Raw genomic sequence first — 27,329 nt, 5'->3', positions numbered from 1 at the left:
TACTTTTGAAATCCACCCCACTTAGCATTGTACAGTTTTGGGTCCAGTAATTCTAGAGATAGTTTTTGCTGTTTTTTCCTCAGACCAATATTTCTCTTTAACTTGCCTCTCAAAGTCTTCTCAATTCTGGAATTCCTGCCCTTAATGACTCCCCATTCTCCAACTTCGGCCCTCAGATTCTCTGTTACAAATTTGATTTTCTTTTTATCATTATACATTGTTGGAAAAGCATCTTATAATATTCATAAAAAGACTGTAGGATAGATTTCCTCTTCAGGCTTCAAACATAGAAACTTACTTGATGCTGACTTTCATTTTCTAGACTATATTCCTCCCACCACTCAGTTGCATTTCCTACCATTCCCAGTACTTCCTTCTAATTCTCCCTTGTTTTCAGATTCCTCTCATTTCTCTCCCAAACCAGTTTTGTGGGTTCTACAGTCACTATCTCCATTGTCTTTACTAGCAGTCCTTTCAGTACTTATAATATGGTTGTGATTAACCTTTCAGCACATTTAATATGGGTGTGGCTAGCAATCTCTGCCATCCACCTAATAATTTTCTGTAACCTACTCTAAGTATGTTCTATTCTGTGTACAAAATCTACTGGTAGTGACTGTCCGTAGTCTGATTTTGTTGGATTCTTTCTTTCTAATTCAGTAATGAAATGACTTGTCACAGTTCACCTGCTTCTTTAAAGTCTCAAATTTCTATTTGTTTTCCTTAACTGAGTTGCTATGTTGAAAAAACCCTCTTCCTGTAATTTTCTTTGGGCATTCACATCACTTGATGCCTCCTGCACATTTGCCATGTCTTCAGTTTGGAGTACTCTTAAATATTGTTGAACTCACCTTTCAAACACGTTATTTTTAACCAATTATTCTCCTAACAAAGCTTTAAATTGCTTAATTGATCATTAATTTAATCTGATTTTAACAGTGCGTTTTCTGCTATAGACTGCAAAATAATCTTCCAGTTGTTTTTAAAGTTTTGTCACACTGTCATTTAATTCAGAAAATCTGTCTGTATGATTTTGGTTAAAAGTTTTTCTAATTTTTTTAGTTTGACTATTTAGTTCTTGATTGAAATTGTCCATTCTAAGATTAAACACTTTATTTTTATTTGATATTAGCAGGTCTAATACTTTGTTGAAATTTCTTTTAGTTTCCTATCAGGTTTTTCATCAAATTCATTACTGGCTTTATTTAATCTTACTTAAGTGGTCAAACTTTTTAGAAAAGAAATATCTTGATATTCTTTCACAGACACACTCACCAGTAGTTCCATCTCATGTTGTTTACCATTACAATCACCTTGTGTGTGCTGGTCATTGGTGTCAGTGACTGATCGTCTTGTGTAGCAGTGATGTTGGTTGTATCAACCTGCTACTGCAATTGAAAAACAGTGTTCACTCTAGCGAAACCAATCTTAGCTTCGTCATTGTTTGCATCCATAGTGAGAAGATCCGGCTAGTGTAGTATCTGCACCAGTGCCAGTTGGTGATAGGCATGGATTTCTTGATCTTGAAACTTCCAACAAAATAATGTGCGAGTGGATCAGAGATTTTTCTCAGCACCTGCTATGATTACAGTCTTCTCCAAATTACGTTGGATCATAGTGTTGTTCTTATGGCTATTATGAGATGGAGGATGTTATTAGTGAAACATTACTTTTCTTGATTTCTTGTTTCTTCTACATCATCTTCCTTTCCCTTTTACTCTTCTGTTCGGTGACCAAATGTAATAGAATGTTTCTTCCTCTTGGACTAATTCTTGTGAGCAGATTCAATCGGTTTTGAGATAATTTGTAGTTTAGTATATAATTTTAACCACAGTTTTGATCTATTTTTATCACTAATATGTGAAGAACAGTCTTCTTTCCATATATTAACGTGAATATTTTTTGTAAAAGTTACAGATAGCTCTGTGGAGGTAACTTAACTTGTTCCAACACTTTACAAGAGAACCAAGAACTATTAACAGATTTTTAATGTTAACAGGGAAACTATATATCTCAGGCATCATGGAGTTGGTCTTATGTCTCATTAGCCTGCACATCAGCCAGTTAATAATATATATACACTGAAGAGCCAAAGAAACTGGTGCACCTGCCCAATATCGTGTAAGGCCCCCGTGATCACGTAGAAGGGCTGTAACAGGACATGGTATGGACTTGACTAATGCCTGAAGTAGTGCTGGAGGGAACTGACACCATGAATTTTGCAGGGCTGTCCATAAATCCGTCAGAGTACGAGGGGGTGGAGGTCTCTTCTGAACAGCACATTGCAAGGCATCCCAAATACGCTCAATTATATTAATGTCTGGGAAGTTTGGTGGCCAGCGGAAGTGTTTAAGCTCAGAAAAGTGTTCCTGGAGCCACTCTGTAGCAATTCTGGAAGTGTGGGGTGTTGCATTGTCTTGCTGGAATTGCCCATGTCCGTTGGAATGCACAATGGGCATGAAAGTGATCAGACAAGATGCTTCCGTATGTGTCACCTGTCAATCGCATCTAGACGTATCAGGAGCCCCATATCACTCCCAACTGCACATGCCCTACCCCATTACAGAGCCTCCACCAGCTTGAACAGTCCCCTTCTGACATGCCGGATCCGTGGATTCATGAGGTTGTCTCCATACTCGTACACATCCATCCGCTCAATACAATTTGAGACAAGACTCATCCGATCAGGCAACATATGTTTCCAGTCATCAACAGTTCAATGTCGGTGTTGACAAGCCCAGGCGAGGCTTAAAGCTTTGTGTTGTGCAGTCATCAAGGTTACACAAGTGGGCCTTGGACTCTGAAAGCCCATGTTGATGATGTTTCGTTGAATGGTTCGCATGCTGACACTTGTTGATAGCCCAGCATTGAAATCTGCAGCAATTTGTGGAAGGGTTGCACTTCTATCACATTGAACGATTCTCTTCATTTGTCATTGGTCCCATTCTTACAGGACCTTTTTCCAGCTGCAGCGATGTTGAAGATTTTATGTTTTACTGGATTCCTGATATTCATGGTACACTCATGAAATGGTCATATGGGAAAATCACCACTTCATCACTATCTCGGAGATGCTGTGTCCCATCACTCGTGGGCTGTCTATAACGCCACATTCAGACTCACTTAAGTCTTGATAACCTGCCATTGTAGCAGCAGTAACTGATCTAACAACTGTGCCAGTCACTTGTTGTCTTATATAGGTGTTGCCGACCACAGTGCCATATTCTGCCTGCTTACAGATCTCTGTATTTGAATACACACACCTATATCAGTTTCTTTGGCGGTTCAGCAAAAAGAAGTTGAAATGTTTGGTAGGCTTGTGCGTGCAGTTTTTAGATATCACAGCCTTTTACAAGGGCCTGAAAATTGTTGCTGCAGACAGCCAGAAAGTGACAGAGAACACACTGTCAACAGTCTTCATTCCCCGTGCTCCACTTCACAGCTCACCTAAACTGAAATAAAATGTTCTAACTCTCTGAGAATAATGAAAATGATTCAGGAACCAGGATGACAAATAAAAGTCTGTCATTTAGTGAAATTTATGATCAGTGTTCACATACACAAGAAATTGATTTGTCAAATTATCAATGTTTCCTATCATACCCAGCACTCACAGTTCAGAGATGAGTGCTGCTCTTTGTTCCCTTTTACAAAAACTTAATTATTTGCCTTAAAAGTGGAGAACAGTCTTGGACATCTGCCACACAGTTTTCTATAATATAGTGGGTGACATATGAAACAGAACAGGGAGAATAAAACACTGGCTTTGCATAAAAATTCATAATCCAAGCTGAATTGGATTGGAGTGGACTGGACTGGATTGGGCTGTATGTGCCATGGATCCTCAACTGAGAAACCTAGCACAGCTGGTCACAGCACTATAGTTGGCATGGTTTCACGTCCAACCTCACTGACTCTTTTTTTTTATGGTTTCTTGAAGCTCTTCAGCTGCTATTTTCTTTATTTCCTGTACAGTTGTACAATTTTGGCCTTAGGCCATTTTCAAGATTTTTATGGATGGTGTTTTGGTAACAGATTATGTCATATACGTTTTTGCTCCTTTGACATCATTTTATGCTTATAAATTAGTTTGAGGTGTTCGCACTATTTTAGGAGCATGTTGAAGATTATAGAATCACTGAATCTGTTTTAGCACATCTCGCACCAATGCATGCTGCAAAAAATGTGGCATTCAGGCTTTTAACAAGTGATTACATTAATGTGGTTGGATAGTGCAGAAAGAACAAAAAAACTTCAGAAACTGTACAAACTCACATGGCCTTACTACAATAAAAGAAACGCATAAAGACAGGCCAGACTCGGGCAATAAAATACAGTAATGCTACAGGAAGCATAACCACAGTAGAAGCATCAGTTATCACAGAAACAAAGGAAATCTAGCATAAAATCCTCAGAGAAATTTTTAGAGCCATAAACATGGACGTTATGCAGCTGAAGAGACTAACCAGATAATTGTACAAATACACAGACAGACTCACAGACATGATCAGAAAATATTGATTTACATTCTGTGGACACATACATAGAATAAACAACAGATGACTCACAAAGAAGTTTTGATGTAGTATACAGCACAATCAAAAAAACCAGTTTGCTTCAAGAAATAGAAGACTGAAAATAAGCAGGAATCTGTAGGGAAATGATAAATGACAGAGAGAAATTCAGAAACAAAATTGTGAACATGAAATTTCAACTAAAAGAAAGAAGAAAACGGGAGAAAATATGGACAGAACAAACTGAATGAACATTAAAGTTCAGAAAATGAACATTAAAGTTCAAAAACTGTTATTGTCAAAATTGCTTAACAATAATAAATGACAGTATATTAGAGGCACACATTACCAATGATTGCATGAGTGGTAGGGATACAAATGTAAACACGAACAATTTTGTAACCTTACAAATTAAGAGTACAACCCACCTTTACCCTTTAAACTGCTTGTATTCCCCCAAGGACTTGACTATCATATTTAAGTTTATAAATTAATATAGATGAGTTTGATGCAAATTTTTACCCACTTCATGGATTTTATGAATACTCTCACAAACACCCAGTGACCTTATCTGAATGGCATGAAGTGGAAGTATAGACTTAAATAACTTTCATTTTAATAGTCATGGCATCTTTAAAATTAGGAACCATTCTGTAATTTTCTCCTAATTCCAAACTTCAGACAATATTCTTGTTCACAAGAAATTCTGCTTCTTCTGGTTTTGTTGAAGTTTACTTCAAAATTAAAAATATTTTCAGAATTTAAAATGTTATCTTTATTATGTTGTAGCACATTTGAGCTAAAAACACGCCAGTTGCCTTTTTAAATTCTTCTTCAGTTTTTTCTACATGGTGCGGCACTTAAATCTGGACAAATTTCAGTTCGAATTTCCTGTCATATCGTAGTTCCACCAAAGGTTGCAATTGGCATTCTTGAAACCCATAGGCATCTAGTAAACAGTCAGAGCGTCAAAATGACTGAGATGTTATGGACAAGTGCGGAGTACAATCAAAGAGCGGCGATTATCAAAAGACTTTGCACTGGGCATTTGTGCAATGAAATCGTTACATTCTTTGGGTACCTGAGATCTACTGGGGAAGGTTCTGATAATCTAGCAAGGAAACCTCATTTGAGGAAATGCGTGTCACGAACTGTGGCAGTTGTTGAAAAGTCTCAGGCGCTGATTTTGGAGGGCCCGTGGTAATTGCTGAGGAAATTGCCATCATTATTGAATGTCAGCGAGCAAACAACGCATCAGATGGCAGAGGAGGACTTCACACGAGCTGTTTAGTCCAAAACTGGCTCTCGGATAACATTGAAATGTTCTAGTCAAAGGAATTCTTGCCCCGAATATCCTGTACTTGAACCCCCTTGACTACCATGTTTGGGGCCTACTCGAAAGAGTTACCAATAAAACGAGGCACCCTAAAGTTATATCTCTACACACCACTATCAAAGCAACATTTGCGAATATGGACAGTGCTGTTTTAAAGAGTGTGTGCGATCGCTTCAGGAAAAGATTGGACGCAGTCATTGCAGCAGAAGGGGGTTACATCAGTTAATGTTAATCTTGAAAGATACCACCACTTATATGTAAAAGAATTTTCATTTATATTTTGTTTTAATAAATTTGCCTTTTTAAAAAAGAGTTTCATTTGTCTGTATTTAAGCACCGACCTTGTAGAGTATCATCGCCTTCCAGTGAGTGACAGCTGCTGATACACGTGCAGTGTTTGGAACCTCACAACAAATGATACAAAATGAAGTAGTTAAGGCCCTGGACTTAAATTCGAGGAGGGGGGTTCAAATTCTTGTTTACCATACAGATTTAGCTTCTGTTGTTTCTGTAAATTGCTGAGGGTGAGTACTTGGGGTTTGGGGTGGGAGTCTTTGAAAAAAACATGGGGTTTGGGGTGGGAGTCTTTGAAAAAGACACAGCTAATTTACTTTAACTTTTCCAACCTCTTTGTAATGATCTCATTGTCAGTGGTATCTTAAAGATTCCTTATTTTTGTTATTATGGTTCTGTGCCTCAATCAGTGAAACAGATCTATTGATCTGAGGGAATTAAAATTTCCTTGAGACAAAAAAGCCTCAACTTCACCTTATAGGATCGCTTTGTTGTCTGCCTGTCCAACTGTTAAAAATCCTTTTCCTTAGCAATGGGTAGTTATGTCAAGTTGAAATTTGTGTCCCATACTGAGGTCTATGGTTCTTTGGTGGTTTAACAAATTGAAGCTTGTTAAGTCAAGATGGCCATTTGTCGTATATTTTGATATTTTCAAACTCGCTCATCAAAACCTATAGGGCACTTCCATTGAACTAAAATCATGAAATTTGGCAAGAAGCAAGGTTTCACGGTACAAGTAAAGGAAAAAATCTGAAAGTAGTTAATATGTAATTACATCACGTGAAAAAAATTCCTTTGTCATTTGTTGTCAGATGTCAAACTTGAAATTCAAACAATCAGTAGTTCTGCATTTAAGTTGACTAGGTTGCAGTGGTGAAAGTCAAACTTCAGGCAAGAATGTCTTTATTGCTCATATGACACATTTCAGAATTTATCTGCCATGGATATCTAGGAGCAATTACTGCAGCTACATATGATGTTTAAAGTTGTATGTGAAATGCCATATCTATATGCAGTAATCACTCCTGGAAAACTGAAGTTGTATAAATTCAGAAACATGTCAAATGAGCAATAAATTTGTTCCTTGCTTGATGTTTGACTTCTACCACTGAGACCCAGTCAGCCTGACTGGAGAAATAGTGATTGTATTATTATTATTATTATTATTATTATTATTATTATTATTATTATTATTATTAATAGCCTGCCTCCTGCATGAATTTGTCAAAAAATTGGCCAGGTGCGAGTAGGACTCATGCCCTTAGGGTTCTTAGCAAACGTAATTATGTACATAGACGGATGATCATCCACTCTGGGAATCGAGAATCTTAACCACTTTTGCCTGCTATCAACATTGGTACTGACGAGATGTCAGTCCCAGGGATCCAAAGATTTTTGGGAGTCCTCCTTGCACCTGGCAGATTCTTTTGTTCAACAAATGGCTCTTTGGTTTTTATATTATCTCCAATGTGATGCATTGAGATGGGCATATGGAGCTCTATCAGAAAATTAAATATCTTACCACCCTCTTGACTCAGCTTCACTGAGGTTTCTTGAAAATGAGTACCAGTCATAAAATGACTGGTGTCTTTGAGTGTGTGATGACAAGTCAATGTAGACAATTCTTGACAGCCTTGTTGTACTGATGACCTAGTTTCTGTCCAATATTTGGTCTTCAAATATGTGTGTGTTTATGGCAATGTCTTACCTACACGTCTCGTTAAAGTACTTTCCCTATCAGCCATAGCGATATGCTCTCGCCACATAGGTTACTTCTCTGAGAGTTAATGAAGGACTGTTGCTTTGATTGAGTAGCTTCTGATGGAGAATGGCATGTGCCAGTGACTAAAAGAGTGTTATTTTGTATTAAGTTTGGTCGAAGCACAAACAGGTATTTCAACTTGCCTTGCTGTATATTAAGTTATGTTTGATAATAACAGGGCTGATGTTGAAAGCTTTTGTGGTGAGAAGAGACCATAATTTAAAGATAAAAAACCAATTTTTGCACATGTGTGTTTTCTGGAACAATGAGCTAATATATATTAAACAATGGAAAATCCAGGATGGAATGTAACAATATTATGAAAAGGATAATTGCTGCTCACCATATAGCAGAGATGCTGAATCGCACAGTCTTTTTGTTGTGCCTATCTGCGAGTCAGCATCTAGACCATATGGTGAGTAGCAGCTATCCTTTTCATAACTAGTTCATGTTGATAGAGATTTTGGCTGTGCAAATAATTTTCTCATTTTTTAAAATTTCAGGTAAAAACTACATCACCTGAAAAGTTCAGAGTACGACCAAGTACTGGTACTTTGATGCCTTCTGCTTCTGTGTCCATCAGTATCACATTACAGCCTGGTTACCAAGCACAAGGATTGTCAAGAGAGAAATTCCTTATTATGAGTCTGCCGGTTGAGTCTGGTAACATGAGTCCAACAGAATTGGCTGATCTGTGGAGGGTATGTTTTGCTATATAGGAGCAATTGAGCAATCCAGTTATTTTATAAAAGGTTATGAAAAAAAGTTACATTTAAGTTATCCACATGAAATTTTGTACATTACATTAAATAAACATGCATGTAAATATTAATATAGCAATGATAGTGTTCTTCAGGCCTGAGTTTCTCCCAGTCTTTACATTCTCGTATAACTTAAAGGAATGCAGCCAGGGGACATTGTCATCAAATGTCAATATTTTGACAGGGAACACCCTGTCATTTCCAAGGCAAAACTACAGCAGGTAACTGCTGTGCAAGGGAATTTCAAACCTCGGTTTGTGGAGCAATTTCGGTAGGATCACTCACTCACTTGCGCTATCACTCGCACACACTCTCACTCTCTCTCTCTCTCTCTCTCTCTCTCTCTCTCTCTCTCTCTCTCTCTCTCTCTCTCTCTCTCTCTTTCTTTTTGTAAACACTAGTGTCACCACCATCCAAAGATGACCAATGCCCAAAGTTAACATTATTAGCCAGAATCTTTAACAATATAAATTAGCTCGTTGTTCCAGAAAACACACATGTGCAGAAAGTAGTTTTTAATCTTTAAATTATGTTCTCTTCTCACTACAAGAGCTTTCAATATCAACCTGGTCATCATCAAATGCAACTAAATATACAGGAAGACAATCAGAGTTCCTGTTTGTGCTTTTAGTGTACAATGGGTGAGGTAGCTACCTTGCTCATTGTTTAGTAATTTTCACTGTTGATAACTTCTGCACTTGCACAGCATTTACTTGGTGCAGTTTTGCCTTGAAAATGACAGTGTGCACCTGTCAAAATACTGGCAGTTGCCCATGATGCCAATCAGGTGCATTCCGGTAAGTTACTTGAAGAAAGTGGTTTTGCTCACATCATACTGAACTGAAAGACATTTGAATGTGCATTAAACATGAGTACTTGTGAGGTGCAGATGGTCTGGAATTGGAAGCTAACACACAGATTAATGTAGCGATGCATTTCTCTAGACTTTACAGCCACGTCAACTAGTTTAAAATTTGTGAGCTTTCAGCTGACTACTCCCCTGCCATTGTCTTCCGGTTGCTGCTACTGTCCTTCTATAGCTGCTCAACCTCCTATGAAGTCAGTGGTACTCACTCCTGCACTATATAAGGTAATTTTTTTGTTGAGCGCCTACTTCGACCTTCCAGTGGCCGGGTCCCAAACCATGCTTAACTAAAGACCACTGTCTTTATTGAGGGTGTTATCACAAATTTTTATCTCTGTCACTTCTTTTATTACCCTACCCCACAAACTGTCGGTCCATGTAATAACAGATCTCTCTTCAAATGCAATACGATGTCCGTTTCGTAGAGCATGCTCTACTACTGCAGTGTTCTCAGGGTACCAAAGATGAAAGGATCTCTCGTGTTCTACACTATGCTGTTCAATAATGCGCATAGTCTGTTCATAACTGTCCGTACCCAGGTGGTATTTTATATACATCTGGCATCTGGAGGTCTAGATAGTCTTGCAAGGCCCTCGTGAGCTGTCGAATTTTTGTTGGAGCCCTGAAGACCAAAGAGATTTTCTCTCTCTTTGGAAGCCGGCTAATCTTTGCTGTTACTAAGCTACAGAACGGCAAAAACACAAGCTTCTTAGTCCTCCTCTGGGGTCCTTTTGCTTTTGTGTTTTCGGAAACATGACTTGTGAAATCTGGCAGGTGTTATAGCCATTTTCCTTGTATACTTTGTGTAAATGGCTCAGTTCCTTGTGCAGGTTTTCAACATCTGAGTTGGCTTCTGCTCAATGCACTAAGGTCCTCAGAACAGAACATTTCTGCAGCACATGGTGATAGCTGTTAACGTGCAGAAATCATTCCATGAGGTGCGGTTCTAGTAAATACTGCGGCTGACATGCCCATTTGCTTTACGGTGGATGTGACCATCCAGGAACAGCAAGGCACCATTTGTCTCTACCTCTACCATGAACTTGATGTTCCCATGCATACTGTTGATGTGGTCCAATAATTTTCCCAGCTCTTCGTGTTCAGGAGACCAGGCAATGAACAGGTTGTTGACATAATGATAAAAGCAACTAGGCTTTGCAGGATCTGTGTCCAGGGTGACATTCTCAAAGTACTCGATAAACAGGTTGGCTATAACTGGAGCTGATGGGCTCCCCATTGCGATGCTGTCCATCTGATTAAAATATTCTCCATTATACAAAAAATACGATGACTTCACACTATGCTTCAATAAATTCACAACAGTTCCCCAAATAACTGGGAGAGCTGATGTATAGAATCCTAGATGGCAACATGTGTGAATAGCGATACCACATTGAAGTTGGCCATAATCTCTCATCCTTCAAGACTCATTCATGTAACTCGACTGATGAAGCCCATCATATTCTTGACGTGATGCTTACAGTAACCGACGTGTGGAATAAGGATGCTGGCCAGATGTTTCACAAGTCTGTAAGTCTGTGATCAAGTGGTGCTCATGATGGGATGTAGAAGTGTGTTCTTCTTGTGAATCTTTGGAATGCCATACAATGTAAGTGGTAAAGATGCCTGAGGGAGGAGATTTTTTAATAACTTTTTCTTCCAGTGATGGCCACTTTTGTTGGACAGACTGTGTGCACTATTGAACTGCACTGTGTAGAACAAGAGATGCTTTCACCTTCAGTACACTTGAAGCAGAGCATGCTCTAGAAAATGGACATAGTGTTGCATTCAAAGAGATGTGTTATTACATGGACTAATAGTTTCTAGGATAGCGTAATAAAAGAAGCGATAGAGATAAAAATTTGTGCTTACACCATTCTATAAAAATGGCAGCTTGCAACTAAGCACAGCTTGGGATCTGGCAACTGGAAGGGTGAAGCAGGTGCAGTGGGCACGCAACGTAAATGTTACATTATATGGCACTGGAGCAAGCACCAGTGGTGCTGCAGAAGGCAGTGTGGCTATAGTAAGAGTGGTGGCAGTAACCAAAAGACAGTCACCACTTGACAAAGGTGGAGGAGTACTGAACTTGAGGCTTGTGGATTTTAAACCATATGATGCAGCTGGAAGCTTGAGAGAATATTATAGTATATATCGCCAGAAAACCGTGTATTCACAGATTAATGTAATCATTTCTGCATTTTGATGTCATTAACCCTTTCGCGCTTGTCTGGCCAGCCAACAGGGCCAAAGATATTGTGCACCTGGCTGGCTAGCAGCTGACTTAGCCAGTGACTGTTGCAGGCTGTATCCACTGTAGGATAACACATTCCAGCTCACATAGAACTACTCTCCATTAATACTCGTTTTAAAGTCGGTATCGCACTGTACAGTCACAGTGGTTGTAGTTGATGATAACCACAAAAAGAGAGCTTCAGAACTAATCAAAGCTTTCTGTTTTAAGTTTACTTTGAGCTGATAAGTTATTGTAGAATAATAATAATTTCATTTGTGAGTAGAAATTGTGTAACAAGAAATTTACACTGCCAATATATGTGCTTATAACCTACTAAAATGTCAGTAGCACCAGACAAATATGTTTAAAGATATATGGAATTAAAGTGACTTGTTCCTAGTGAACATACCCAAAACTTGGACATCTTCTGTTCTGTGTGGCAGTGTTGCTGAGAAACTGCACATACTTTGCTGCACTGTTTGCTTTTGCTACATCTAATACCTCAGTTCATTAGGATAATTCCTGCCAGATTTGTCTTTTGTCTTGGGTAGGTTAAGATATCAAATTGCATCTAATAGGTAGACTTGAAAGCATAAAGAAACCAGGTGTGGCTAAAGCTGTACAACTTTCCCACAAGAAGAGCAGCAGGAATGTTGAAACGTGGACTACAGCGAGTTGTTGTTCCATAGTGTATGTTGACCTGCTTCCAAGCCCTGACAGAATGTATACCCTTAGTTGTCAGGCGTTTCTATCTGCTGGGCATACATGTATGCCTGCAGCTGCAAAAAGGTTAAATATGACTTGAGTTTAGATACATTAATGTAACAATAAAAATGCAATGTCTAAATAAATTACTTTCCAGTTAGGTGTGCTAGGAAAATAATTAAAGGTTGCTGTTCTGTGGAGTGATTGAACATTGATACCATTTACTGATATTTCTCTTTATTTTAAACAGCAAGCTGCAGGAAAACCAGTGTGTCAACATAGATTAAAATGCCACATTCCATCATCAAGCGACTCCTCTGCTCGGAATGGCTCTGCACTTACATCAAATACAATGGATATTGATCAGCAAGTAAAACAATTCTCATCAAGTGTAAGTAACTATGTCTTCAGTAATTTTTGTTTCTAGTAAATAAAATGTATGTCCTAGATTTCTTTCCACAGCTCGGAGACCTCTCTCCACAAGAGAGTGAAGTGCTAAGTGAAGCAATACCACTTAACAAAACTATTAATGTGGGAAAAAAATTTGACTTGACAGCTCATTGGGCAAATTTCTTAAGTACAGAAACTTGGGGTTCAACACGTGCTCAGTTAAAGGGTATCATATGCTGTTGATTGATCTTTTCACCTTTCCTTAGTATATGTGATAGATGGCTCGTTTAATGTGCGTCCAGAGTCTGTTAAAATACGAATCTGCTTGTATGTGAATTGCTAAGCCAGTTTACAAGTTTGAGGAAAATGATTGTGAAACACCGTCAGTAGAAACATACATAATAAATCAGTCCAGTGCCAGGACTAACCTTTTGATTGACGACATTCTTAATTTGACAGAATTAACAATATGTTGAGATTAATTGGTTGTGAGCTGCTGCACAAATTTGTCATTTGTATTCTGGACTCACTTCCTCCTGCCATGATACAGTATAAAGTTATGTAACCACTGAATAATACGAGGGCAGTTCAATAAGTAATGCAACACATTTTTTTTCTCGGCCAATTTTGGTTGAAAAAAACGAACATTTCTTGTGGAATGTCTTCAAACATTCCCGCTTCGTCTCGTATAGTTTCATTGACTTCAGACAGGTGGCAGCGCTGTACGGAGCTGTTAAAATGGCGTCTGTAACGGATGTGCGTTGCAAACAACGGGCAGTGATCGAGTTTCTTTTGGCAGAAAACCAGGGCATCTCAGATATTCATAGGCGCTTGCAGAATGTCTACGGTGATCTGGCAGTGGACAAAAGCACGGTGAGTCGTTGGGCAAAGCGTGTGTCATCATCGCCGCAAGGTCAAGCAAGACTGTCTGATCTCCCGCGTGCGGGCCGGCCGTGCACAGCTGTGACTCCTGCAATGGCGGAGCGTGCGAACACACTCCTTCGAGATGATCGACGGATCACCATCAAACAACTCAGTGCTCAACTTGACATCTCTGTTGGTAGTGCTGTCACAATTGTTCACCAGTTGGGATATTCAAAGGTTTGTTTCCGCTGGGTCCCTCGTTGTCTAACCGAACACCATAAAGAGCAAAGGAGAACCATCTGTGCAGAATTGCTTGCTCGTCATGTGGCTGAGGGTGACAATTTCTTGTCAAAGATTGTTACAGGCGATGAAACATGGGTTCATCACTTCGAACCTGAAACAAAACGGCAATCAATGGAGTGGCGCCACACCCACTCCCCTACCAAGAAAAAGTTTAAAGCCATCCCCTCAGCCGGTAAAGTCATGGTTACAGTCTTCTGGGACACTGAAGGGGTTATTCTGTTCGATGTCCTTCCCCATGGTCAAACGATCAACTCTGAAGTGTATTGTGCTACTCTTCAGAAATTGAAGAAACGACTTCAGCGTGTTCGTAGGCACAAAAATCTGAACAAACTTCTCCTTCTTCATGACAACGCAAGACCTCACACAAGTCTTCGCACACGAGAGGAGCTCACAAAGCTTCAGTGGACTGTTCTTCCTCATGCACCCTACAGCCCCGATCTCGCACAGTCGGATTTCCATATGTTTGGCCCAATGAAGGACGCAATCCGTGGGAGGCACTACGCGGATGATGAAGAAGTTATTGATGCAGTACGACGTTGACTCCGACATCCACCAGTGGAATGGTACCGTGCAGGCATACAGGCCCTCATTTCAAGGTGGCGTAAGACCGTAGCATTGAATGGAGATTACATTGAAAAATAGTGTTGTGTAGCTAAAAGATTGGGGAATAACCTGGAGTATTTCAATGCTGAATAAAACAACCCCTTTTTCAGAAAAAAAAGTGTTGCATTACTTATTGAACTGCCCTCGTACATTTAGATTGTCTGAATTCTAGGGGTCATTGTCACACTGACACTGTCTGTCCCTGTTAATAAATTTTTTTTTAAACTCACTGGTATGCATGATCAAGAAAATAAATATGTTAGATTGAGTATATAGGTAGACATATAAAAGCCACCCAACAACACAATTAGTAATTAATATTTCCACTTTTTATTAATAAATTGTCAGCAGTGCACTGGTGAAGACCGACCTAGTTGCTGCTATAATTTCAACCTAAGTAATTTAAAATTTAAATAAATAGTGTTTGTATCAGCTCTTAAAATTTGCTGATCCATGTATGATTTCAGACCCTAAAGCTCAGAAAATAAAGTTTGACTCAATCCGAAATTGTTCGTAGCCGATGCAGTCCACCATTGATGTGAAATGCGAAATAATTCGAAGTAAAAGACGAGCTGTACATGCATAAAAACAAAAGCCCAAAAAACTGCCAGATACACACTGTCCTGCCAGAGTTAACATTCTGACTCTCAGCATTCACAAGGAAAAAATCTAAGTTCAAGCAGGTAAACTGTTGGTAAGAGTGACACAGATCTTGACTCTTCAAATACTTTAAACACATTGCTTCCCTCCCTCCCCTCCCTCCCTCCCTCCCTCCCTCCCACTCATTCACTCACTCACCTTACCCTCCCCCTCCCCCCCAATCTCGCCCCCCCCCACCCCCATCTCACCCCTCTGAGGCCCCATTGCATCACACTTTGGAACCCAGAACCTATGTGTATTGACACCAGAACCCCTTGACCAGTGGCAGCAGGTGACCCTATGGCATGACCTGCCTCCTTGGTCCCTTCATGGCCTCTCAGTACATTGAAAATATTATTCTCCAATGGAATTGTAGTGGTTTTTTCCACTACATGGCTGAACTAAGACATCTTTTAAGCACTTTCTCTGTCATTTGCATTGCCCTTCAAGAGACTTGGTTTTCAGCAATGCGGACCATGCCCTTCGTGGCTGCTGGGGATATAATAAGAATCATGCTACCTATGACAGGGTGTTTGGCAGATTTTGCACGTATGTTCTGGGCACTCTATACAGTGATTTTGTGCCTCTTGATACACCTTTGGAGGCTGTGACTGTTCTGATAAGGGCATTTCAGGATATTACTATGTGCAATGTTTACCTCCTTCCCAGTGGTAAAGTGCCTTAGAAGACATTGTTTCCATAGGTTTCTCAGCTTCCCCCCTCCTTTCCTAATCTTGGGTGATTTCAGTGCTCATAACCCTTTGTGAGTGTAATGATCATCACTGGCTGTGGTAAGGACCTCAAAAACCTACTGGCACGACCTTACCTTTGCCTATTGAATTCTGGTGCCCCCACACAATTCAGTTGGTGCATGGAACTTTCTTGTCCATTTACCTATCCATCTGCAGCACTTGTCTTTTCCCATCCATCCATTGAAGAGTCCATCCATTGGAGAGTTCACGATGACATGTATGGTAGTGACCATTTCCCGATCTTCCTGTCCCTCCCTCAGCATCACTTCCATAGACACCTGCCCAGATGAGCTCTCAACAGTGTTGACTGGGATGCTTTTGCCTCTGCTGTCACCCTCGGCTCCCTGCTGCATGGAGATATTGATGAGGCAGATTAGCTGCCTACAGTACACCCTTTTCTCATGGGAAGTATTGGTGTGTCAGTACTGTAACACACACCTCATGAGAAACTAGTGTACTGTAGGCAGCTAATCTAAAACGGAAAACCAATATATAAACAAAGCAGAGCAACCAATATTCTATGTACCAGTTATCTCTGTTGTCAACACATTTTAGTCATGGTGCAACGATTATTAAACAGGATATCTGTAACCAGATTATAAAAAGTAACTTTTTCATTGGTTGTTGGCCAGAGGTAATTGGCTCATATTGTGTAGATTCTTTGTTAACAGTTAAGTTCCTTGCAGAGAGTTGATGGAACACCTTAAAGCTGCTTCTCTACCTTCCCATTCTCAAACAGCATACGGGAAAAACAAACACTTAAATCTTTCTGTGGGAACTCTGTTCTCTTTCTGTTATGATCATCATTTCTCCCTCACAGGTGGGCACCTACAAAATTTTTTCACACTCCGAGCAGAAAATAGGTGATTGGAATTTCATGACTATGTCCTGCCACAGAAAAAAAAAAACTTTGTTTTAGGCACTGCCACACCAATCCTCTATCATATCCAGGGCACTCTGTCCCCTATTTCAAGATAATATGAAACAAGTTGCTCCTCTTTGATATTTTTGGATGTCCTCCGTTGATCCTATCTAATGTAAATCCCACACTGCACAGCAGTACTTCAGTAGATGATGGACAAGCAATCTTAGTAGACCTGTTACATTTTCTAAGTGTTCTGCCAAAAAATCACAGTCTTTGATTCACACATTATCTATGTGATCATTCCAATTTGTTATTCGTGATTGTAATCCTTAAGTATTCAGTTCAGTTTACAGCATTTAGACCTGTGTGATTTAGTGTGTAACCTAAATTTAAAGGATTTCTTTCAGTAATCATTTGGATGACTCCATATGTCTCATTATTTACAGTCAATTGCCACTTTTGAATCATACAGATATTTTGTCTAAATCATTTTGCAGTTGGTTTTGATCATCTGATGACTCTACAAGATGGTAAATGACAACATCATATGCAAACAGTCTAAGAGGGCTTCTCAGATTGTCTCATAGATACTTTATGCAGAGCAGGAACAGCAGAGGGCGTAGAACACTTCCATGGGAAATGGCACAGATTACTTCTATTTCACTCAATGACTTTTCATGTGACATTTCTGACAGGAAATCATGAATTCAGTCACACATCTGAGATGATACTCCATAAGCATGCAGATTTGATCAGGAGATGCTTGTGAGGAAAGTGTCAAAAGGCTTCTGGAAATCTAAAGGTATGGAATCAATTTGACATCCATCATTGATAGCACTCATCACTTTGTGAGAATAAAGAGCTAGTTGTGTTTCATAAGAATGATATTTTTTGAATTCATGTTTCATGTTTGTCAAATCATTTTCTTCAAGGTAATTCATAATGTCCCAACCAAGTATATGTTCGAAAGTCTTACTGCAGAACCTTGTTAGTAATAGGAGTCTGTAATTCAGCGAGTTACTCCTCTTTTCTTTCTTGGGTATTGGAGTGACTTGTGCAACTTTTCAGTCTTTAGGTACAGACCTTTGAGTGAGTAGTAGTATATGATTGCCAGGTATAGAGCTTTTATATCAACATATTCTGAAAGGAACCTGACTAGTATAAAATCTGGACCAGAGGCCTTACCTTTATTAATTGTTTAAACCTGGTTAACTACACGGAAGATCTGCTTGTAAGTTACTCATGTTGGCAGTTGTTCTTGATTTGAATTCTGTAATATTTAGTCAGTGAAGGAATTTCAGCAACTGGATTAGTAAATCTGCTTTAGTGAAATTATCAGTAACATCACCATTGTTATCGCACTGTGAAGGTATTGAATGCATCTTGCCAGTGGTGTACCTCACATACAACAAGAATCTCTTTGGATTTTCTGTCAGATTTTGAGAGTGAGTATTGTTGTGCAAACTATTAACAGCATCTTACATTAAAGTTTGTGCAAAATAATTTGGAATGTCTTTGAAACTTTGCCAATCTTGGGATTTTGCGTTAGGTTAAATTTGTTGTATTTTTTTTTTCTTCGCTTGTGCAACAGTGTTATGATCTATTTTGTATACCATGGATGATCAGTACCATTTCTTATTAATTTATTTGGTATACTTTCCTAAACTGCCATCAATATAATTTCTTTTAATTCAAACCACATTTGGCCTATGCGTAGATAGTCAGTTTGGAAGGAATGGACTGTCGCTTCAGAAGGTGTTGTGCAAATTTTTATTTATTTTATTTTTTTATGTTTATTTTACGTTGAATTTTTAGTGGGTTGAGATGTTAGTATTCAGTCTAGCTAAAACCACCTTGTGGTTACTAATCCCTGACACTCCCTATATAGACAGGATTCGGTGTTGCAAAGAGGTCAAGTATGTTTTTGCAACCATTTACACTTCAGGTGGGCTCTTGAACTAATTATTCAAAATAATTTTCTGCAAAAGCATTCAGTAATAAAATTTCAGATGACCGTTTCATGCTTACCACCGACTTTAAACATGTATTTTCACCAACTTACAGAAGAATGGAAAAACTGGTAGAAACTGACATTGGGGAAGATCTGTTTGGATTCTGTAGAAATGTTGGAACATGTGAGGCAATACTGACCTTATGACTTATCTTAGAAAGTAGATTAAGAAAAGGAAAATCTAACGTTTCTAGCATTTGTAGACTTAGAGAAAGCTTTTGACAATGTTGACTGGAATACTCTCTTTCAAATTCTGAAGGTGGCAGGGGTAAAATACAGGGAGCGAAAGGCTTTTTATAATTTGTACAGAAACCAGATGGCAGTTATGTGAGTCGAGGGGCATGAAAGGGAAGCAGTGGTTGGGAAGGGAGTGAGACAGGGTTGTAGCCTCTCCCCGATGTTATTCAATCTGTCTATAGAGCAAGCAGTAAAGGAAACTAAAGAAAAATTTGGAGTAGGAATTCAAATCCATGGAGAAGAAATAAAAACTTTGAGGTTCACCGATGACATTGTAATTCTGTCAGACAGCAAAGGACCTGAAAGAGCAGCTGAATGGAATGTACAGTGTCTTGGAAGAGGATATACGATGAACATCAGCAAAAGCAAAATTAGGATAATGGAAAGTAGTCGAACTAAATTGGGTGATGCTGAGGGTATTAGATTAGGAAATGAGGTGCTTAAAGTAGTAAATGAGTTTTGCTATTTGGGGAGCAAAATTACTGATGATGATGATGGTCGAAGTAGAGAGGATATAAAATGTAGACTGGCAATGCCAGGAAAGTGTTTCTGAAGAAGAGAAATTTGTTAACATAAAGTATAGATTTAAGTGTCAGGAAGTCGTTTCTGAAAGTATTTGTATGGAGTGTGGCCATGTATGGAAGTGAAACATGGACGATAAATAGTTTGGGCAAGAAGAGAATAGAAGCTTTTGAAATGTGGTGCTACAGAAGAATGCTGAAGATTAGATGGGTAGACCACATAACTAATGAGGAGGTATTGAATAGAATTGGGGAGAAGAGAAGTTTGTGGCACAACTTGACTAGAAGAAGGGATCAGTTGGTAGGACATGTTCTGAGGCATCAAGGGATCGCCAATTTAGTAGTGGAGGGTAAAAATCGTAGAGGGAGACCAAGAGATGAATACACTAAGCAGATTCAGAAGGATGTAGGCTGCAGTAAGTACTGGGAGATGAAGAAGCTTGCACAGAATAGAGTAGCATGGAGAGCTGCATCAAATCAGTCTCTGGACTGAAGACCACAACAACAACAACAACAACAACAGTGAGTGTAGATTAAAGCCACCACAAACTATAAATGTTTGAGTGGGGTACCTATTTGAAGTGAGACTAAAGTTTTCTTTAACTGTTCAGCAACTGTATCATCTGATTTTTTTTTTTTTTTTTTTTTTTTTTTTTTTTTTTTTTTTTTTTTTTTGGGGGGGGGGGGGTGTTCGTAAAAGGAACCAATTATTAATTTATTCCAGTTGTCAGATATGACTCCTACCCATACTAACTGATAGGAACTATCTACTTCAATGTCACTACAAGTTAAACTACTTGTGACAGCAGTGAATACTCCATCACCACCTGTATTTAATCTCTCCTTTCAGAATATGATCAGATCCTTGTAAAACTTTTGGTTGAACTTATTTCTGGCTTTAGCCTATAATGATTTGAGACTCTGGTTCTTTCCCAAAACAGCTACAACACTTTACAACTAAAGTATGGTTTATTACTCTGTCTACCCTCTTCCTGTTTTTCTCCTGCACCATTTGAAACTGAAGCCCTTTCTGTACTTTCCTGAGATCCTCTAACCTAAAAAAAAAAAAACTGTCCAGTTTCCTCCACGCAGCTCCCACTACTAGTGCAGCCACTTCCAGTGCATAGTGGACCCCTGACCTATTTAGTGGAACCCAGAAACCCACCACCCTATGGCCCAAGTCCAGGAATCTGCAACCTACATGGCCACAGAATCACCTGAGCCTCTGATTCAGACCCTCTACTCGGCTCTGTATCAGTAGGACAACAGTTGGTTCTGTCAATGATGCTACAGGTGTTAAGCTCTGTCATCATCTCACAAGCAAGATTGTGGCAGGCTTTCACTTCAGCTAGCCATCAAACACCAGAGAGAATCTCTTCCGATCTAAAGCAACAAATACGAGGGTTGTTTTTTAAGTAAGGGCCGTTCGCGCGTATAGTCCCATAGTTCATGCGGACGCGCAACAAGCCACCGTGCCACTTGCCGGCATCCTTCCCGTTCACACTGATGCAAGTTGCAGCTCTGTAGCTGACGTGTATGTATCACTGTGCTACTTTATAATGTTTACGATTATTGAATCGTCCGCCGCGTGTGAGATACGGTCAGTGATAAGTTTTTTGACCGCGAGAAGCCTATCAGCTGCAGAAATTCGTCAGTTAACAGAAGTTTATGGCTTGAATGCAATGAGTGAAGGTAAAGTGCGTCAATGGGTTAGAGAGTTTAAAAATGGCCGTCAAAACGTCCATGACGAAGAACGCTCAGGCCGGCCCTCTGTGATCACTGATGATTTGGTGGCTGCAGTCGAAACAAAGATTCGTGAGGACAGAAGATTCACAATTTCCACCCTTTCTTTGGAATTTCCACAAGTTTCAAGATCGGTTTTGTACAAAATTGTGTCTGAAAACCTAAACTTTAAGAAACTGTGTTCTCGGTGGGTGCCCAGACTCCTCACAGGACCACAAAGGGAAGAGATTTGCCACTTCATTGGACTTTCTGATTCGTTACAAGGAAGAAGGGGATGACATGTTGAGTCAAATTGTCACTGGAGATGAAACATGGGTATCCCATATCACTCCCAAAAGCAAGCGACAACCGATGGAATGGCGACACACAATTTCACCCGTCAAGGTCAAAGCCAAACAGACACTGTCAAAACGCAAGATTATGGCAACTGTGTTCTGGGACCGGCGCCGTGTTTTGCTAGTGGACTTTATGCCACGAGGAACGACAATCAACTCAGATGCCTACTGTGCAACTCTAAAGAAGCTCCGCAGAGCAATTCAAAACAAAAGGCGTGGCATGCTGACAAAAGGAGTTTTGCTCCTGCACGATAACGCTAGGCCTCACACCTCTCAAAAGACTTGGGATTTGATTGATTCTTTTGGCTGGGAAGTTTTGGACCATGCACCATACAGCCCCGACCTTGCTCCTAGCGATTTTCACCTTTTCCGGTACCTGAAGCACCATCTTGGCGGGCAGCGCTTCAATGATGACAATGAAGTGAAAGCGGCCGTGAACTCTTGGCTGTCTGAGCAGGCGGCCGAATTCTTTGAAGAGGGAATTAAAACCTTAGTTGTACGGTATGACAAGTGCTTAAATAAACAAGGCAACTATGTAGAAAAATAGGTAAAAGAGTGTAGAATCAGAAAATAAATGTTTTTTTTACCAAAGTTTTTGTATCTTTTTTTAAAAATAAAAAAGGCCCTTACTTAAAAAACAACCCTCGTATCATTAGTAGCAACACAAAGCCACCACCTGCAGTTCACTGTACCTCGTGCTCTTCAGTGGCAACTGGGAGCACCCATTCCACATCTGGAATGACTGCTCCCGGTATTCAGAGAGTGCACAGTAGGTTCCTTCCCAACCTTTGCAGCCATATCCCTGAAAGGCCCCATTATGCAGCTAATGTTAGAGCTCTTAATTGCCGGTAATCCCACCATCTGTGAATGCCCAGACCTTGCAAGCTAAGAGGCTTCCTCTGGAACAGGGTGAGCTAGTGCATCTGGCTTATGGACCTTGTCAGCCACAGATAGTGCCCGAAACCTGTTCATCAGGTGAACTGAGGTGGCCCTCCTGTTGACCCCATGGAAAGTCTTTCCACACGAACATGCACAAAATAGAGGAGTTGAAGCTAAAGAGAGATGATGAAATTTAAAATAAGTCTCTTCTTATGAGTACCGTATTTACTCGAATCTAAGCCGCACTCGAATCTAAGCCGCACCTGAAAAATGAGACTGGAAATAAAAGAAAAAAAATTTTCCGAATCTAAGCGGCACCTGAAATTTGAGACTCGAAATTCAAGGGGAGAGAAAAGTTTTAGGCCGCACCTCCAAATCGAAACAAAGTTGGTCCATTGTAATATGAGACACAATTTAGGTCGAATGAATGACAATACAGCTACAGTAGTTCGGTTCGAGTCGTAAGCTTAGCAGTTACGCTTTACCAGGTAGCCATTGCTATGCGTCAGGCGCTCCGTCAGTATTTATACGGGTACCCTTCCTTTTTCACGTGCTTCGTCTGGTTTGAATCGATTGCTTATTTTGCTTTGATCTGATAAGTGCCGTTTTCTTTGTTATAGGTGTTTACGTCACTCTAAGCTGAAAATGCATTACTGTACTGTGTCATGCATTGTTTGTCGCATTCTGATAGTGCGTGTTTACGGCCTGTCGCCGCTCGCGGCATGGCTTGCTTTTGTGCGCGCTACCGCCGCTTACAATTAAAAAAAAAAAAGTGAGGAATCGTCTCATTAGCGAAACAATGGTAAGAGACTGCTATTTGTTGTTACTTACACTGCTGCTTTCTTTGATAATGATCAACAAGAACCAAATAATAGACTGCGTATGATAGAACATGTTCTGAACGAGAGTTAGGCGAAAATTTTTCTCCGTTTGAAAATCTTTGCGGCCGCTTCTTTAGTACATCAAATTCTGCACAGAAATTAGTCATCTTAGATTTAAAAATCTAGTCAGCTGCCGTGCTTCATTTCTGACTGTATCACTATTAGGTATAAAAATAATAAGAGTATAAACATGACACGATACGTATATTCTTCCGCGTTTGCTGTTGTCTCGTTCTAGTTTCGTCGTTTATTAGGCAGATAGGATTTAAATGAGATAGCAGCAAACACGAAAGAATACATGGCAAAATGTTTATATTCGTATTATTCTTATGGTGAAGAGAATAGTGCATGTGATTCACATTTCATCAGGTTCCTATTAGCAACCATCTCTTCTCACAGGTAGGAAAAAATTCAGAACGTAGAGTTGGCCATATTGACAAACATCCCAGTCTTGCCAGTCGTATTTTCGTAGTACATTGAAATTCTGCTACACTCGAAGATGAACAATACGGAATTTGTATTTACTTCGTTGGATAATGTATGAAAATGGTCGAAACTCGGGACGGAGAAAAAAGGCTCGTCTTCCACCTTTTTTTTTAAATTTATTTATTGACGCAGAGGTTTTGGCGCCAGTATTTATCTTTGTGTCTACAAAGCATGCTACATATATTCGACGGCAGAAGTCAGTTGTGGCGGCACCTACCAACATTTTTCAGAACTTCCGCTTGCTTTGCACTCGATTCTAAGCCGCAGGCGGTTTTTTGGATTACAAAAACCGGAAAAAAAGTGCGGCTTAGATTCGAGTAAATACGGTAGCTATGATGGCTCACAGTAGTCTGATGCTGCTGCTGGTATGAGAGCCGTCACATGGCTTGTTCAGGCATGCGGGGCTCTGTACCTACAGTTGTATCTCTAGTGGATTGTGGGGTCCCAGTGAAGCAACCTCAACTCAAATCTACTCCTGTTGAGGAGGGGAGGGGGGTGAGTTAAGTCAGATAGTACCTATACACACCCAGCAGAGAGAGCTCAGGATACCCAAGGTAGTTTCAGAATTATATTAACAGAGCACTTTCGTGAAGATCTCTCCTTTGTGTATTAACAAAAGTGTTGGAGGGTATTGCTGGGGTCTAAAAAAATGTTAGACTTCGAACAACCTGCTTCTATTTGAAACTGTAATGTCAGGCCAAGCACCAAAACTTCTAGGAAGCAAGACCGTAAGTGACTATCCATGTTGGGACTGACTTACAAAACATCCTCATCTGTATATGTAATAGAATTGGATAGGTAAAAAAATCTACTAAGTGGCGGCAGGGAAATTGCATATAAAGGATAATGAAATGTGCAGGCTTTTGGAGGAAGGAAAAGGGCTAATGAGGTTTAGGAAATGGGGAGAGTTCAGCAATGGGGAGACTTAGCAGACTGGATGAGGAGGAGGAACTGATTGTTGGAGGCTGTACCAGATGAGATTTGAAAACCTGAGAGCTTAAAAGTGCTGCGGTCGCGGCGACATCAAAAGGACTGGAGCAGAAGCACCTGGAACCCTCTGCCTCACGTCGCCTTGATGCTTCGAGGCATTATGATGTCACGGCTATATTAAGCCCACCCTGCTGTCACAGTAATTCAATGTGGATAATTTTGTTCAGTGCATGCTGCAGGCATGTTTAGTGTTCTGACTTCAGTGTCTAGTGGACTATTTTATATGACTATATTTTATTTGTTTACTTCTTAGTGTATTGTGAATTAAGTTTGCAATGGATAAATTTGTTACCAAAAAGGTGCACTTGGAAGTTGATGATACTGCAAGTCAACCTCCAACAATTATTGTGCCGTCAATTGCTTCATCGTCTTCAGGCAAGAACCGTTCACAGCCAAAACATGGACAATCCGGCAAGGGAAGATCATTTCAGAAGTCTTGGTTGACTAAACACACGTGGACAGAATATGAAGCATCTACTGAAAAGTTTTTTGCAAAACCTGCAAAGTTAGGTGCTAAAAATCTATTAAAATTTTCTCCAAAAAAGATTTATTTACCTCCATAGAGTTTTCTAACTGAAAAAAGGCTTTGTAAATATTCAATCTTCATGAAAATACGTTTATGCATAAAGAAGGTGTTCTGAAACTAAATTCTATCACTAACCGAAGTGTGGCCTCCCAATCGAATGAACAGTTAGATAGTGATATGAAGAAAGGCCATTTAGCTCTAGAGACAATTTTTACTACCATCCAATTTCTATGCTGACAAGGACTAGCAATTAGAGGGCACGAAGATGTAAACTCAAATTTTGTTTAAATTGTAGGAACTCCAAGAGGAGGACATACCTGAGTCCAAATATTAGTTAGGGCATTCGGGGTATAAGCAGACGTCCCACGATATTCAAAATGAGATCATTGATCTACTAGGAAAGTCTGTGTTGAGAAAGGTATTGGCTTCAATCAGGAAGAATGAACATTTTTCTATTATGGTTGACGAAACAAAAGATTCTTCGATTCACAAACAAGTGTCATTTTGTATTCATGCTGTAGATGATTCCTTAATCACCAATGAAGACGGTATTGGCTTATACGAGACCCCCAACACTGAATCACAAACTTTGTCTAGTATTTTAAGACTTTTTTGCTCGTCTTGATTTGTCAATGGATAACTTAAGAGGACAGTGCTATGATGGCAAGTTCAAAGGACTAAAAAGTTAGTTTTGGATATTCAACCAGAAGTACATTATGTGCACTGCACTGCTCTCAGTTTAGACTTGGCAGTTGTAGGCAGTCTCTACCATCTTATATCTGAGGGATATTATGGCTTTAGCCAAGGACTTAATAAACAGTGTAAGGGAATCCAACAAAAGGATAGGACTTTCCAGAAGCATGCACTCTGAGAGCGCCAACGACCAAGCTGGTCTATGACCCCTTTGCCTGACTCGATGGACTATGCGAGCTTCTAGTATCTTGAGAATATTGAAAAACTTTGAAGAACTTCTAGAGTTTTTTGAAACATTTTCTGCAGAGGACAAAACAGAGGCAGGTTACAAATGTGCAGGCTACCTTGAGTCAATGTTGCCTTTAAAGACTTATTTCTTTTTACATCTTTATTGCCTTGGAATGAACCCAGTAGGGGATGTCAATGAAAAAATTCAATGCCCTCATCTAAGTGTTGATGATCTGGAAAAAATATATGAGGGCTTGATTTGTATATTGAATGGAAGACGTGATAGTTTTGAACACTTTTTGGAATTGTGTTTGAAAGAAAAACCTTTATAAGTTGATGATCCTTCGCTTCGAAATCAAAGTATACCAAAGAATTATGAAAGCAACTAAGCCAGCCCATCGCACACTTTCAAAACCCCAAAGGAATACTACAAAGCTATTTACATTGAAGTTTGTGAAACGGTGCAATCTTGCATTACTGAGTGGCTTGCTTTTAGTAAACAGAGGTGAAACAAATTTGGAAAAATTGACTGAGTTTTTAAAAAATGACCTAGACATTGAAAGACTGCGCGCTTACACTTGAATATGTTAGCCACTTAGATGTCTGAAGTCATATCTCCGATCAACAATGGAACAGAAGCGATTGAACAACTTGGCTGTTTTTCATGCCCACCAAGATGTTTTGGGTGAATTGGATATCCAACCAGTCACCAACGACTTCATATTCAGCAATACAGTCAGATGGTCGACATTTGCACCTTTCTAAAGACACTCGAGCTCTAATCATGGCATTTAGAGCAATATTAAATATAGAATTCAATACATACGTAATGTTACATTTTCAGTTTCAAAATATTAGTACTAGTTTAGTACTGTATTACTATAGTGCTGTACTAGGTATTTTCAAATAC

General features: G+C 39.6%; 1 protein-coding gene across 1 annotated transcript in view; it reads left to right on the top strand.

Moving 5' to 3' along the window:
- The window catches only part of LOC126188906 (motile sperm domain-containing protein 2-like), a 100,532-nt gene that overhangs the window by 71,198 nt on the left and 2,005 nt on the right, over window positions 1-27,329 (top strand). The window contains exons 8-9 of the mRNA XM_049930604.1: window positions 8,410-8,607; window positions 12,724-12,864. Coding sequence (XP_049786561.1) covers window positions 8,410-8,607; window positions 12,724-12,864 — 339 coding nt within the window. The remainder of the gene's footprint in view (window positions 1-8,409; window positions 8,608-12,723; window positions 12,865-27,329) is intronic.

The sequence above is a fragment of the Schistocerca cancellata genome, chromosome 5 (genome assembly GCF_023864275.1).
Source record: "Schistocerca cancellata isolate TAMUIC-IGC-003103 chromosome 5, iqSchCanc2.1, whole genome shotgun sequence".
NCBI lineage: Eukaryota > Metazoa > Arthropoda > Insecta > Orthoptera > Acrididae > Schistocerca > Schistocerca cancellata.
This window is presented reverse-complemented; position numbering and strand designations above follow the sequence as displayed.